Source organism: Agelaius phoeniceus, chromosome 22 (genome assembly GCF_051311805.1).
Source record: "Agelaius phoeniceus isolate bAgePho1 chromosome 22, bAgePho1.hap1, whole genome shotgun sequence".
Taxonomy (NCBI): Eukaryota; Metazoa; Chordata; class Aves; order Passeriformes; family Icteridae; genus Agelaius; species Agelaius phoeniceus.
Genome location: NC_135286.1, coordinates 5,577,695 through 5,594,168, shown reverse-complemented (window position 1 = coordinate 5,594,168; position 16,474 = coordinate 5,577,695). Strand labels below are relative to the sequence as shown.

The window sequence follows — 16,474 nt, the reverse complement described above, 5'->3', positions numbered from 1 at the left end:
GTCCTGTCCTTCTTCTTCTTGTCCTCCATCTTCTGCTGTGATGGTGACACTTCTGGATTGGTTTAGAATAGACAGACTGTCTAACATAGGTGATAGGAATTGGAAAATTATTGTAAATAAAGTACAGGTAGTTTTTAGTATAAAAGATAACACCACCCCAAGCTGGTCAGTGTGCCACAAACCAACCTGCCAGACAAAGAATGTGCCAGGAAAATAAATCCACAAACACCAGAGGTTTATGTCCAGAAAGGAGACAGAGGAGTCCTTTTACTTTATTCCAATCAAGGCAGAGGCCATGGGGCATCCCCTGGGGTCTCTCCAGTTTTTGGAGGGTGCAGCCTCCTTTTTATTCCAATTTCCCAGCTGCATTTCCCTTCTCTCTTTCCCCATTTCTGAGGCACTTGAGAGGTTCAGACTCCCCAGAACACCTGATCCCAAAGATTCCCCTCTAATGTACAACCCTCCCTTTTAATTTTTAATTCTTACAGAATTTAGGGGTTTTTCTTCCCCATTTTTTCTTTCATCTTTCAATGTCTAATTTCATTTATCAGCAAACCTAAAGTTTATTTGTAAAATCAAATCTCTTTTTCCATTCATCAATCAGTGGAATCCTCCCCATTGCTTCTTTTATCTCCCAGTGCTGGTTTGATCTCCCAGCAGACCCACAGCTTGTTTGGAAAGACAAATCCACCATTCCTCTCAAATGTTATAGAAAAGAAATAATAAACAACCTTGAAAACCAAAACAGAGGAATCCTGACTCCTTCTTTGGTCTCGGGGCTGGGAAAAAAGAGATTTTCTAACACCTTGGGGTCATCTTGACACCAGAGAGACCCCATCAAGACCTGGCTCAAAAAAGGCCCCTCTATCAGTCAGGGGTTACAGCAAATCCCCCACAACCCTGAGAGCCCCAAACCCAGCAGCAGGGCCCCAAATCCAGCAGCAGGGCCCCAAATCCAGCAGCTGGGCCCCAAACCCAGCAGCAGGGCCCCAAATCCAGCAGCAGGGCCCCAAATCCAGCAGCAGGGCCCCATTTGTTGGGGGGGTGCCCCAATTCCAGCCCCTGGTGTCAGGGTCAGTGCTGGGGCAGCGCTGGCTCTGCTGGGGCTGTTTGCTCTGTGTGTCCTGCCAGTGATTCTGTCTGTAATCATGGATTGTTTTGCTCTTTTGGGGAGATAGGTTCATTTGCCTTCGCTCCTTTCTAATGAAGGTCGAAAAGATATAACTAGAGCTGAGAAGGAAGAGGAGAAAAGGGGAAAATCAGAAGAAGAGGCTCTTGTGACCAAGCGAGGGGAGCCGGTGAGGATCAAGATCTTTGAAGGAGGGTGAGTGTCTCATTTTATTTCTCTTCTTGTGTCTCACACTTGTGTGGAGTTGTTACAATGATGGCAAGGTGCCACTGGAGGTGAGCAGATGGAGCTGGATTTCGGTTTATTTTCCACAGCCACTGTTATAAAACTCAGCCCTCCAGATCTGGAGTGCATTAATTTCCTATTTTTGAGCTGTCTTTAAGTCAGCAGTCACCTGGATCTCTTTTCTGAGTGGGTGGTTGAGTGAAGAGCACAAATCCATCTCGCAGCTGTCTCTGAGGTGATGCAGGTGCACTCTGTGTCTGCTCAACCTTTCCAGAGCCTTCTCCTGCCAATGATGTTCCTGATGGTTGTTCCCATTCTGAGGAGGCTCTGGGCAGGTCTTTCCTGATGCCTGGGGTTTGGGTGGGGAACTAAAGAAGTGTTTTGTTCATGTGATTGCCATCCCACCCAACTGAAATAGCTCAAACCAGAATGGATGCACGGCTTTAATTTGATGTGTATCTTAAACCTTGGCTCCAGGTAATCCAGGGGGCGCCTCAGGAATTCAGCACTGGTCTAAAGCTGCTGTTTATTTCTTTAAAATTTTAAAAAATAGCTCACAAGCAATGTGTCTGGGGGTTGCAATTAAAGATCATCCTTCCTGGGTGTTGCAGAGGGGGCCAAATTGGTGCAAGCAATGTCCAGCAGGATTTTGTTCTGCCCTTGCTGTTGGGTGCTCTTGGTTTCTGTGTGTTAGAAAAAGGCTTTCATTAGGCTGTGCTTGTGGTTTTTCTGCTGCTACCAGATGAAGTTTGCTCTTATTTTAAAATACCTTGTTAGCAGATGGCCAAACTAGCAAAGCAAGAGGGAAAATCAGTGCTTGGGGACAGGACAGCTGCTTGTTGGACAGGAGAGCTCAGCTCTGCCCCAGCTGTGGGCTCTGTGTGCCCAGCTCAGGTTTGGGCAGGGATGGGGGATGCAAAGAGCCAAACAGGCCCAACCCTGCCATGGCTGTGGCCTGATATGGCTCAGGGAGCAGCAGAATGAGAGATTTGAGGGGCTCAGGAAATCTCTGTCAGCCTCCTGTGGCAGATGGGACCCCTGGGAGCCACTGGGATGGTGTCTTGGTTTGGAAAGCCAGGTGTCTGCTGAGGAAGGCAGGAGCCTCCCCTGAAGTGGAGAATGCAAACCCTCCCCACCCCTCTGAATTGCTGTAAATTTTAAATTAAGGGGGTCTCAGGCAAAGATATGGGAGCAGGAAATAACAGTTCTTTATTAGGGAAGAAAACAAAAGGATAAAATAAAGAATGCAGTGAACTAAAGCAACAGTGGCAGAGTCAGAACCCAGCCTGACACCCTGTGGGTCAGGCTGGTGGCAGCAGAACCATTGGAATTGTGGCTCAGCCCTCCTGCAGTGCCAGGGCTGGTTCTGCTGGAGCAGGGATCCTGGAGAAAGGTGCAGTCTCTGCCTCTGCAGATCCAGGGCAAGAGGCAGCTGCTGTTCCTCTGGGCAATGCAGTGCAGAAGCCGTGCTGGTGTTCCAGAATCTCCAGATTCTATCCGGGTAGGAATGCTTGGCTCCTCCCTCTGGGCTCCCATCTGCCAATGGGATGCTGTAGTTCTTATCAGCCATGCAGGGACATTCCATAGCTGTTATCAGCAGGTGTCCCCTCCTGAGGGAGGAGTGATTGTGGTCACTCAGAGAGAGAGATAAGGCAAACTGCCCACTTGACAAAGGTAATCTGCCATACAGATGGTAATGGACACATCCTGCATTGCCATTTTCAGCAGATGGGTTTTATTGCCTTCAATGCCATGGGAACCTCAGTTCCCCTGGACTGGGTGGTCCCTGTGGCTGCTCAGGGGGGTTCCTGCATTCTTTCCTGGCCCTGATTGAAGCAGCTCAGCATTACCAGGACTGAAATTCCCCCTGCCCCTCTCAGAGCAGCTCAGGGGGCCCTCAGTGCTGCACCCCTAGTGCTGTGCTCACACAGGGGGGGGCTTTGTCCCCACCCCAGCACAGCCAAGGGCCAGCAGGGGTCTGTGCTGCTGCCAGGGTCCAATGCTGCTGTTTATTTCTTAAAATTGTTCAATTGCTCTTCCTGTTTGCTGCCATTCCCAGGATGGACTCTGAGAGCAGAGGGCTGGGGACACTCAGGCCGTGTCCTTCTGCATGGCAGCCACAAACCAAAGCTCTGTGCCATCCAGGGAATGTGCCAGCCATCCTCAACCTGTGTTGGCTTTAATTTTACACTTCCTGTGGCTCTGCCCGTGTCCCTCTGGCTGGGACACACCAGGAGCTCACAGCAACGAATTCCGTGCCTGAATTCCATGTGTGGATGTGATGGCAGTGCCCAGGGCCAGCAGGACAGGCTGTGCTCCCAGGCTGCTCCTGTGCCCCCTGCCTCATTCTCACAAGGTTTTGGTGTCAGGGTGTGCAGCCCCAGCAGCCAGGACCTTTTCCTGCTGCCCCTTCCCAGGGTCTGCCAGGACCTTTTCCTGCTGCCCCTTCCCAGGGTCTGCCAGGACCTTTTCCTGCAGATAAATCCACAGGTGCTTGGTTTCATCTGCAAGTTCCCAAATGGATCAGACTCCCTTTCCTGGCCATCTCTTGAAAAGGTTTTACACCAAGTGCAGCCATTTTCAAGACATTATTTCACTCTCTTATTCTGCTTTTTTTTCCCTATAAAAATTTCTTCCTTGACTCATTTTTCCCTTTATTTATTGGTTTCACACTGAATGCTGCTGGCCAGGTCCATCCTTCCAGGGGATGCAGTTGGATTCAAAGCTTTTGGATCCGTCCCACGCTTTGTCGTCTCAACCAAGGAGTGAGATTATAAAGAAATTCACAAAATGTGCACTTGCTGCAATTCTTTTAGCTCCTTCTTCCCCTCATTTTTTATTTCCTTGGAGCTCTTGCTTTTCTCTTTGCCGTCTTCTTCACTTTCCTTCTGTAGAGTCTTCTGCCTGCCCCAATCCCATCACTTTCCCCAACCCCATCACTTTTCCCCTCAAGGGCACTTCCAGGACCATCTCTGAGATTTCTCCTGCTGCTCTCCAGCCTCCTAGCTGGAATTTTATTCCTTGGCTTTCAGGGGAGACCAGAAAAGCCAAATTTCCTCTTTGCACCATTCTCTCTTGTCAGGAAGGAACTCATGAATCCCCTGGAGCACTGGGGGCAGCTTGGCTCCCCTCGTCTCCCCTGGAGGTGTCTCCTCCACAGCTCTGGGAGGGATTGGCTCCTCTTGTTTCCCCCTGGGAAGAGTTTGGCTCCAGCACTTGCAGGTTCCTGGAGGTTCCTTGAGGCTGGGTTTGGGATCAGGGCTCAGCAGTGCCGGGCATGGGGCTCAGCCCTTCGCTCCCCTCTGTGTGTGAAGGGTTTGTGGTGCCAGCTCAGGAGGAGGCCCTGGGCTCCCAGGAGGAGCTGCCTGTGGAGGTCTGCAGCTCCTGGTGAGTCCCAGCCCTTCCAGCACCAGGCTCCTGATGGGAGGTGTTGGTGATGGAGAGAGCCAGGGAGACTGATTCAGGGATCAGAATCTGATTTTATTACGGGATACAAACACTTTTTTACTATTTCAGGGAGACTGGTAATGTGTACTACAATGATTAGGTTAAAATCACACGCACAAACTTATGCATACAACAACATCCCTTGCTTGCAGAGTTTACTGGGATTTTCTTTTTCTGGTAAATCCATTTGATTGAATCCTCTTGCAATCCAGGTCTAATTTTCAAAGTTCCGTGTGCTTTTGCCAAGGCATCCTGTTATCAAATCTCTTCTGTCAGCCAGGTCCAGAGTCCATCATCTCTCTTGTGTCCCCCCAGATTCCAACAGGAAGGGGCTCTGCAGACCCTTTGCAGCCTCTCTGGTGCCCTGGAAGCCTCAGGAGGGACCTGCATGGTCCTGCCTTGGCCTCTCCACACTGCACTGGGGCTGGGTCCACGGGGTTTTCTGTTGGAAGAACAAATTCCTCTTGGAGAGGAATCGAGTGCCTTGAGGTCACTCCATGTGTAATTTCAGCCGCAGCTTTTTATTTGGAATTGTGGAATTCTGTCAGGCTGGATCAATCCCCATTCTGAGCAGATGGCCCTGGCCCTTGAGGGGTGGCTGGAGTCATTTAACACCCCAAGGACAGGCTGGAGGCTGCACAGGCTCCTCGGGTTGTGCTTGGGAGAGCCATTAAACAGCCAGGTCAATGCCTGAGCCCCTCAAGGAGCCAATCAAAACATCCACTGCGCTCATCCTGAGGGATGCTCTGCTGGTCTGGAGCAGGGAAAATGATCTCTGAAGGTCAGGCTGGCCAGCAGGAGAAGTGCTGTGGTTCCTTGGTGGCTCGGTGTCACCTTCACCACCCCCCTGGGGTGCCCATTGTGCAATCTGACATCATGGAACCAGAGATTGGTATCGACCTGGGGCGGGCTGGGGTCTGTGCTGCTCTCGGGCTCTGCTCCCTGCTCCCTGCTTGCTGCCATTCCCACCATGGAACCTGAGAGCAGAGGGCTGGGGATGCTCAATCCCTGTCCTTCTGCTTCACAGCCCAGCCCTCTGTGCTGGTATGGGGACAATTCGTTGGTTTAGTTAATTAGTTAATCACAACCAGTGGGAAAAACAGTACCAAGATATATAATAAATATAAATAATAAAAATAAATATAAAAAGCCTAACTGACATCCTCAAACCAGTGCCATGTATAGTGAAAACTACATTTTCTCTTTGGAAAACTGTTCCTTTTTAACTGTTTCAGGGAGAAAAAACACTTTTGGCTGTAATGTTATGATTGGAGGCACAAATATCTGATTGGTTAGTGAGAATCAGAATATTCAGCACAGAAGATTTATGGTATTGTAACGGGAATTTGCATTGGTATTTGCGCTCTTACCCTCTTACTCTCTTCCCCTCTCATCCTCTCTCCCCCTCTCTTCTCTCAGTCCTGCTCTGAGCTGTGGCTGGCAGCTCCCAGCAGGGCCCTGCACCCAGGCCCTTTGCAATAAACCCCAAGTTCCAGCCCTGGCTGCAGAGATCTCTGCTCTCCATCCATCCCCACCGTGCCACCCCTGCCACTCCTGCATCTCCCCGTTCCTGTGGCCAGCCCAGCTCCCTGGGCTCACCTGCTGGAATTCCCCTGGACAAAGGCTCCCTGCTGAACCAGCCCTGACCCCAACCCCCGCCAGGGGATTTCCTCGGCTCAGACGAGTTCTGAGAATTCTCCCTGTTTGTTTTGGAAGGAGTCACTGATCCCACAGGCAGGGGTTGAGGAGAGCAGGGAAGGAGGAATCCGAGGCACTTCCCACTGCCCTGAGCACCAGACAGAGCCAAGGGCAGCTCCTTCATTTAACATAAAATGTGGGATCAGGGATTACCCAGGGTAGGAAGGGACCACAAGGATCCTGGAGTCCTGGCCCTGCACAAAGGCCCCAAATTTACCTGAACTCACTCAGGGCTCCAGGGCAGTGCCTGGAATGGGAACACACCTCTGTGGAGCAGGGCTGGGCTTAAACAGGAATCACCGGATCCCAGAATGGTTTGTTTGGAAAGGAACTGAAATCCCCTCCAGTGCCACCCCTACCATGGCAGGGCCACCTCCCACTGTGCCAGGTGCTGCCAGCCCCAATGTCCAGCCTGGCCTTGGGCACTGCCAGGGCTCCAGGGGCAGCCACAGCTGCTCTGGCAATTCCAGCCCAGCCCCTGCCCACCCTGCCAGGGAACAATTCCCAATTGCCAAGATCCCATCCAGCCCTGCCCTCTGCCACTGGCAGCCATTCCCTGCCTCCTGGCCCTCCATCCTTGGCCCCAGTCCCTCTGCAGCTCTCCTGGAGCCCCTGCAGGCCCTGCAAGGGCTCTGAGCTCTCCCTGGAGCCTTCTCCTCGCCAGGGGAGCACCCCCACCTCTCCCAGTGTGAATATTTTGCTCCATTCCTAGGTATAAGCAAACAATTCCTGTAATTTACATTTTTGAGTGAAAGGGGTTTTCCTGAGTCTGTTTGCTTTGCATGGCCAGGAGAAATTGGTGCTCAGACTTTTCCTGAGGGCTGCTGGTGCCAGACTGACCACTCAGCGTCCACTGGAGCATCTCCTGGGGCTTTGGCTGCTGGATTTCCCCTGTCCTGAGAAGTGCTGAGCAGGCCCTGATGCCCTCCTTGCAGAGTCCTCCTGGGAATCTCAGAATTATGGGATCATAGCATTGCCTTGGTTTCAAAAGCCAGGTGTCTGCTGAGGAAGGCAGGAGCCTCCCATGAAATGGGAAATGTAAACCCCCTCCCTCTGAATTGCTGTAAATTTTAAATTAAAGGGGATCTCAGGCAAAAATATGGGAGCAGGAAATAACAGTTCTTTAATAGGGAAAGAAAAAAAAAAGGATCAAATAAAGAATGCAGTGAACTAAAGCAACAGTGCCAGAGTCAGAACCCAGCCTGACACCCTGTGGGTCAGGCTGCTGGCAGCAGAACCATTGGAATTGTGGCTCAGCCCTCCTGCAGTGCCAGGGCTGGTTCTGCTGGAGCAGGGATCCTGGAGAAAGGTGCAGTCTCTGCCTCTGCAGATGCAGGGCAAGAGGCAGCTGCTGTTCCTCTGGGCAATGCAGTGCAGAAGCCGTGCTGGTGTTCCAGAATCTCCAGATTCTATCCGGGTAGGAATGCTTGGCTCCTCCCTCTGGGCTCCCATCTGCCAATGGGATGCTGTAGTTCTTATCAGCCATGCAGGGACATTCCAGAGCTGGTATCAGCAGGTGTGTCCCTGGAGGGAGGAGTGGGTGTGGAAGAGATAAGGCAAACTGCCCATGAACAGGAGACAGCTGCCATGCAGATGGCAAACAGATACAATTTCCTTGGCCATCCAGGACAGGCGTGCTTTGGTTGAGTTGGAAGGGACCTTGAAGCCCATCTCATCCCAAACTCCCCCACAGGCAGGGCTGCCCCCCACGAAATCCCATCCTGGCTGTGCCAAGCTCTCCCGGCAACACCAATGTAAGGCCTCAAGCATCAGCCTGTGCACTGGAGTTTATGCTGCCTCCAAAAGGGTATTTTAATTAAAATAATTAAAAGTGGGGTTTAGGTGTGGAATTTTGGGTTGTTTTTCAGCCAGGACTTCACCAGCAGTGCAGAGGGGGGGTTAATGTCCCTCTGAGCCCCCAGGGACAGCCCTGTTACCCATCAGCTCCAAACACCATTAACCCACTCGTGGTGGGACGCTGGGAAGGAGGGAGAGCAAACCCTGGACTGGGCAGAGCTCAGCTGAGCAAAAGCTGCTGGCAGCTCTCCAAAATCCCCTCCAAAGGCACCAGGCCCCATCTCCCTCCCAAAATTTGGTTTTCTGGTGGGTTTTCCATGGGGTTTAGTTGTAGCCTGAAGGGTTGTGATGCTCCCACTCACCGGGATCTATCCTGGGTGCCAAGGAAAGGTTCTGGAGCTGGGCCAGGGCAGCTCAGGCTGGAGCTCAGGGCAAGGCTCTTCCCCCAGAGGGTGCTGGGCACTGCCCAGGCTGCCCAGGGAATGGGCACGGCCCCGAGGCTGCCAGAGCTCCAGGGATGCCCAGGCTGGGCTTGCTGGGGGCTCTGGGCAGGGCTTGGCTTTGGCATTGATCATCCCTGTGGGTCCCTTCCAGCTCAGCACATTCCATGATTCTGTGAGAGGGAGGGATGGGGGAGATGAAGGGTGGGGGAGAAATTTGGGCAGCGCTGCAGGGATGGCCAGGCTGGGGCTGTTGGGGGGATCTGGAGCTGGATCCAGGATCCTTCTGGATCCCTCTGGATGCCTCCCAATCCCCCCCCACTCTGGATATTCCACAATTCTCCTAAAAGAATTCGAGGTCTCTTTCAGCATCTTTACACTTTTTTTTTTTTTTTTTAATAGCACAAAACCTTCACTTTTTTCTGCTTAAAAACCTAATCCAAAGGAGACAAAACACAGCATGGCAATTTGAGGAAGGAGAGGTTTTTAAATTTTCCCAATGCTGACAAGATAAAAGGGGGAATTGTTTAAGAGGCAGCTCAGCTGCTTGAAAGAGGCATTCCTTAATAAGAAGAGAGAAAAACAGCAAGGAGAGAAAAATATTTGCAAAATGAGTGGAATCTGTGCTTTTTGCTCTGGAAATCATTATATTCTTACATTAAAATGTACTTAAAAGCCAATATGACAAAAAGCTTCAAGTCCATAGGAAGCAAATCCTTTTTCTTTCTTTCAGTCCTAAAGTGTCTTCATGAAAATTTGGATTTTTCTTGTTAACTTTTGGTTTAGTTAAAAAGAAAATGTTTTCTCTGGTAACTCAGGGAACAGTCAAAGCGAAAAATCAATTTTTTCCACTGGTTTGTTCAGGAAATCTTTTCTTGGATGGAGGCAGAGGGTGGGAAACAGCACTGGGAAGAGGAGGAAAGGCAGAAATGTAAGAGCAGAGTCAGAGCAGGAGCAGCAAAGCAAAGGTGGCGCTTGCTGGGCTCTGAGCTTGGCTAAATCAGAGGGTGCAGCGTGTCCTCATGGGACCCAGGGTGGTGTGGGGTGGGAGGGACTGAAACCCCATCTGATCCCATACCCCAGGGTGTCCTCATGGGATCCCAGCCTGGTGTGGGGTGGGTTGGATTGAAATCCCATCTGATCCCATACCCCAGGGTGTCCTCATGGAATCCCAGCCTGGTGTGGGGTAGGAGGGACTGAAATCCCATCTGATCCCATACCCCAGGGGGCTCTCATGGGATCCCAGCCTGGTGTGGGGTGGGTTGGAGTGAAATCCCATCTGATCCCATACCCCAGGGTGTCCTCATGGGATCCCAGCCTGGTTTGGGGTGGGAGGGACTGAAACCCCATCTGATCCCATACCCCAGGGTGTTCTCATGGGATCCCAGCCTGGTTTGGGGTGGGAGGGACTGAAACCCCATCTGATCCCATACCCCAGGGTGTCCTCATGGGATCCCAGCCTGGTTTGGGGTGGAAGGGATTAAGATTCCATCTCACCCCATACCCCAGGGTGCTCCAAGCCCCATCCAGCCCAGCCTGGGCTGGGGCTGTGTGGAAGAGCGGGCACAGGGAGGGGTGGGGTGGCTGCAGCACCATCCCTGCCCTGAGCTGCCCCTCAGCAGCCAGGCCTGCCTGCCAGGAGCTCCTGGAGAAGAAAATTTCTATGAGGAAATAAAAGATAATATTTCAAGATAAAAGATAATATAATATAATTTAATGTAATAAATATAATATCATATATATTGTATATTATAATTCTTATATATGATTATTATTATATACTATATAATTAAATAGCATAATCATGATAATTATTATTGCATTATCATGTAGTAAATATTGATACATTTATTATATATTTATTAGATATGATCCATATTACTATTATATTATTATGTTATATATTCTATTACATTTTAATCACTATATATATTGTAATTAAAGCATATTATACAATTATATATTAACAATAAATTTCATTATATATCATATATCATATATTGTATATTCTATAAATATGTAACATATAACATATTATATATTATATTATTATATAATATATATTAGATATTGTTTATTATATGTTATATGTTATATGTTATATGTTATATATTATATATTATATATTATATATTATATATTATATATTATATATATATTATATAACAAATAATATATAACATATATAATATATGGTATATTTTGTATATAACAATTAACCCCCCCAGGCCCCATTAAACAGTGCATGTCTGACTCCATAATCACTGGCCCTTCCCAGCTCCCCCCCAGCCCTTGGCTGGATCACAAAGGCTTTTCCAGGCTGGGGCTGTTCCCATTTGGGTTGTGCAGGGGCCAGGCCAGGCTTTGGGATTCCAGGATGTCCCCAGCGCCTTTCCTGTCACAGCAGCTGTGTTTGTGTGTTTGTGCCGGAGTTCCTGCCCAGGCTGTTCCCAGCAGCTCCCGGGGAGCTGGGGCTGGGCTCCCCAGGACTCTGGGATGAACCCCTCTCCTCTCCATCCTCGCCTTTCCTGCTGTGTGAGGGGACTCACAAACACCCCAGCTGAAATATCTGACTGGGAATTGTTGATGTTTCCTGGCCTGGACATCTCACTCCACAAACTGGGTTCATTGTGCAGTTTATTCCTGTTTTCCCAGGAAACCCAACTGTTGGAGAAGATGAAACAGGAAAGCCTTACAAATATGATTGCCTGGCAAAAGATTTTGAGAATATGGAAACTCTAAGGGAGATTGAAATGAAAGCAAGCTCTGAGATCCCTCAGTTCCTGAACAACTGGCAAACAATGGCATGGCCAGCTGAAGGTGATCCCCTTTGGATCAAACAATCCCCTCTGCTTGCAGACAGGCCCAAGGCTCAGAGCAGACCCTGCCAGCTTGGCAGAAGGGCCCAAAGAGGAGTTTGTAGGGTTTAAAATGTAACCCAGTGTGGTAATGGAATGATTCTTATAGGCTGTATGGAAATGCTGTAGGATTTGTATCTTGGACTAGATTGGTTAGTGAGAATTAGAATATTCAGCACAGAAGAAGATTGATGGTGTTGTAACGGGAATTTTGCACTCTTATCCTTTTGCTCTCTCACCCTCTCACCCTCTCTCCCCCTCTCTTCTCTCAGGCCTGCTCTGAGCTGTGGCTGGCAGCTCCCAGCAGGGCCCTGCACCCAGGCCCTTTGCAATGAACCCCAAGTTCCAGCCCTGGCTGCAGAGATCTCTGCTCTCTGTCCATCCTGACCATGCCACCCCCGATGCTCCTACACCCAACAAACCCAGAAGGATTCAGCTGAGGTTCTTGTCTGGTTTCCTTTGTTATTTTCCCCAGTTCTTTCTGCCGGTTCAGCCTCTCCCGTCCTCGTGGGTGCTCATTTCCCACAGCCAATTATTCAGAAATGTTGTCTGCAGCTTCCTGCCTGACCTCGTGTGGGATGCTCGAGTTTCTGCACGGATTTCCTTCCCCCTAAGAACCCTGAGAGCATCCAAGCCCGTGGGATTCCCCTGCTGGGGGAGGAGGAGGAGGAGGAGGAGAAGAGGAAGAGGAGGATGCTCTTCCTCAGCCCAGCATTCCCATGGGTTTTCCCAGCATCTTACTCCACTCACCACCATGGGTTTTATTTTCTCTGTCACAAAATTCCTGTTTGTTCCCAGCTCAAATCAAGAATTAATAAATGGAACCAGGCAGTAAAATGCCTTTGCTGCCTCTCACAGGTGCCTGGGGTACCTGGCTGTGACCTGTGTCACCTGTGGGGAGTGAAGGATGCCCCAGTGCCACACTGAGCACTAAAGGAATTTAAAATCTACTCATTATTGCATTTTTCCAAGCAATTTCTTTGCTTGTAACACCTGGTGGATCCAAGGATCAGGCCAGGCAGATGAAGAGGAGGAGCTCCTGCTCTGAGGTGGGCACATAATGGGTGCCTGGGCAGGACAAAGTGGGATTTCCCTTTCTTCTGCAGGGCAAAGGTGAATTCAGGGAGCCAAGAGGGAGAAAGGGAGCCCTGTCCTGCTTGGGGAACTCCTCCATGCCTTGCCAGAGACTGGTGGCCATGGAGCCCACCCTGTCTCAGTCATTCCTTGGCAAAAATGGGGGCAAAATCAAGGCTGGCAGGAGTGGTGCTGCATTTTTAGACCTCCTGGCTGTCCTCAGAGCTGGTTAGACCATTCCCAGCTTTTCACAGAATTCCCAGAATTCCCAAAATCACTGGGCTGGAAGAGACCTTCAAGCTCATCCAGTCCAACCCAGCCCCAACCTCTCAACTCAACCCTAGCACCCAGTGCCACATCCAGGCTTTGTTAAACACCCCCAGGGATGGGGACTCCACCACCTCCCCGGGCAGAACATTCCAGAACTTTATCACTCTTTCTGTAAAATCCTTTTCCTGATATCCACCCTGTATTTCCCTTGGGGCAGCTCGAGGCTGTGTGCTCTGGTTCTGTCAGTTCTGGAGAAAGAGCCCAGCCCCAGCTGAGCACAGGCACCTTTCAGGAGCTGCAGAGAGCGATGGGGGCAGCCCTGAGTCTCCTTTTCTCCAGGCTGAGCACCCCCAGCTCCCTCAGGGGTTCCTCACTCACAGGGTTTGGGTTCCCAGCCCCTCTCCAGCCTCGTTGTCCCCTCTGGATGGGCTCAAACATCTCAAAATCCTTCCCAAACTGAGGGGCCAGAACTGGACACAGCACTTGAGGTGCAGCCTCTTCCCTGAGCTTTTGTGTGACTTCATCTCATTTTGGGGTCGGGGGTTTGCTATGAAACCCAGAGTGCACAACTCGGGGTCATGCCCTGTAGGGAGGCTGAGGGTTTTGGGGTCTGGGAGGGGGAGAAGGGCAACTTGGGGGAGAGTCTGGATGGAACCTTTGTGCTGACAGGATTTTTGCATCATTTTAAAATACAAAATATAAACCAAATTAATTTATTTTCAGTATAAATGAATTAGAAACCAAAAATGAACAGAGAACATTCAGGCTAGGATGGGTGTTCCTGGTCTGCAGGGCTGTGGGTAGGGCTGAAATGTTGTGAGCTGGGAGCAAATGTGAGCAAATTCAGGTGTCCAAGAGCAGCTGAAGGAACAGACAGGAGCATTTCACACAGCCTCAAACACACAGGTGAGGAGATTTGGGGGGAAAGGAGCAGGATTTGATCACACAGACAATTGTGGCGGCTGGACAGGGATGGAGAGAGGCAGAAATTGGTCAGAAGGGAAGAGCTGTAATTATCCAGCAAGTGAGGGACAGGCTGGAAGCTCTGAGCTCTCACAACAAAGAGGGGGGAGTGGAATGGAGAGAAAAATGAGAAAAATGGCTCAAAAATGAGAGAAAAATGGCTCAAGTTGCAGCCAGCAGAGAAGGGAAGAGAGGCTGAGGGTCAGAGCTGACCTCAGGATGGGGAAATGCCAAACTCCCAGGAATGGCTGGATGCAGGCACCAGCTTCAAACACTCCTGGTGTCCTTTTGTTTGCATTTCCACAGGGGCACCTGCCCTCAGTTCCCTGGGAAAAAACATTTCCCTGCAGTTTTAGATGCTTTCCTTTGTTAGGGCGTTGAAAATGAAAATGTAGGAGTATCACATTCACATTTTCTGGAAAAATCCCTTTAGCCAGGACTTTTCTCCTGGGAAGCTGAGAAGCCTCAGAGAAAAGGAAAACAAATTCTTTTCTCACTTGCTTCTCCTGTGTTTTGCTGCTTTGGAATATGTTTGGAGATTGTTTACCCACAGGTGACTGTTCCATTTTGTTGAGTTGTTTTCACTCTTTGGCCAATCAGGGCCCAGCTGTGTCAGGACTCTGGAAAGAGTCAGGAGTTTTCATTGTTATTTTAGCATTCTGTAATTATCCTTTCTGTATTCTTTAGTATAGTTTAGAATAGCATTCTTGAATATAATATAGTATCATAAAATAATAAATGAGCCTTCTGAGAACATGGAGTCAGATTCATCATTCCTTCCTGCCAGGGAGGACCCTGAAAATACCACAAGTGACACCTGTATGTGACACCTGTGTGACCCCTGTGGGTGACACCTGTGTGTGACACCTGTGTGTGACTGTCACTGTCACATTTTCTGAAAAATCCCTTTGCCAAGGATTTTTCTCCTGGGAAGCTCAGAAGTCTCAGGGAAAAGGAAAACAATTCTTCTCTCATTTGCTTCTCCTGTGCTGTGCTCCTGTGGAATGTGTTTGGAGATTGGTTACCCACAGGTGATTGTTCCATTGGATTCTGCTGGGAGTTGTTTTCACTCTTTGGCCAATCAGGGCCCAGCTGTGTCAGGGCTCTGGAAAGAGTCACGAGTTTCATTATTGTCTTTTTAGTATTCTGTAATTATCCTTTCTGTATTCTTTAGTATAGTTTAGTATAGCATTCTTTAATATAACATAGTATCATAAAATAGTAAATTAGCCTTCTGAGAACATGGAGTCAGATTCATCATTCCTTCCTGCCAGGGAGGACCCTGAAAATACCACACGTGACACCTGTATGTGACACCTGTGTGACCCCTGTGGGTGACACATGTGTGTGACTGTCACTGTCACATTTTCCGAAAAATCCCTTCACCCAGGATTTTTCTCCTGGGAAGCTCAGAAGTCTCAGGGAAAAGGAAAACAATTCTTCTCTCATTTGCTTCTCCTGTGCTGTGCTCCTGTGGAATGTGATTGGAGATTGGTTACCCACAGGTGATTGTTCCATTGGATTCTGCTGGGAATTGTTTTTTCACTCTTTGGCCAATCAGTGCCAAGCTGTGTCAGGACTCTGGAGAGAGTCACGAGTTTTCATTATTTATTATCATTATTTATTATTCTGCATTATTTATTTAATTTCATCTTTTTAGCCTTCTATAAGTTTCCTTTCTGTATTCTTTAGTACAGTTTAGTACAGCATTCTTTAATATAATATAGTATAATAAAAGAATAAATTCACCTCCTGAGAACATGGAGTCAGATTCATTCCTCCCTGCCATGGGGGACCCTGCAAATACAATAAAGGAGAATTTGTGTGAAGTCCTGCCGGAAATCCGTGATCACCTGGGCTGTCCCTCCTCATCTCTGATTGCCAGGAGTGACACAAGGCCTGACTCAGGACCAGGGGGTGACAGGGGCCAAATGTCTGCAATAATGAGCTGTCCCTGTGAGCAGAGCATTCATGGGCTGCTGGCAGAGCTCCAGCCTCTGGGCTTTGCACTTCATCCCTGCACTGACATCAATTCCCTGCAAAATCAGAACAGGCAAAGGTTTTTTATCAGATTTTTATCAGATTGCCTCAGGATCAGGCAGTTCTTAACATCTGCACAGCCAGGCAGCCTCTCTGGGCAGGGAGGGTGCTGGATTAATCCTTTTTCTGACCGAGGGATGGGGCAACCGAGAGGTGTTTCAAAAATTCCTATTTTTTAAAACTTTGAGAATTTTTTACAAATCCATTTCCCACAGGAAGGGAATTCAGGGAGCCTTTAGTGGATTCCAAGCCTGTGCAATCCATGAGGAACCTGATGTGCAAAGAGGCAGAGCCAGGGCCCAGTGCCTGCCACTCCCATCCTGGGAACGGGGCAGGAAGGTGACCCTGAGAATGTCCCAGAATGGCTTCTGGGACTGCCTTTCTGTCACTTTCTAATAAGAAAAACATTATTTTGGGAAGACAACTCTCTGTGCAAGGCTGATGTTGATCTGATTCCTGTTTGGTGTCTTTTTAGTTTTGGGTTTGGTGGGGTTTTTGTGTGTGTGGTTTCTTTATGTTTGTTTTTTTGGAGT

The 16,474-nt window shown here is 49.2% G+C and overlaps 1 protein-coding gene across 4 annotated transcripts in view; it reads left to right on the top strand.

Annotated features, from left to right (window-relative positions):
• HIVEP3 (HIVEP zinc finger 3) overlaps positions 1-16,474 on the top strand; it is a 354,592-nt gene that overhangs the window by 288,111 nt on the left and 50,007 nt on the right. For all 4 annotated transcript variants that reach the window (XM_077189804.1, XM_077189805.1, XM_077189806.1 and 1 more), the window contains one exon: positions 1,179-1,324. In XM_077189804.1, the coding sequence (XP_077045919.1) occupies positions 1,179-1,324 (146 nt within the window). The remainder of the gene's footprint in view (positions 1-1,178; positions 1,325-16,474) is intronic.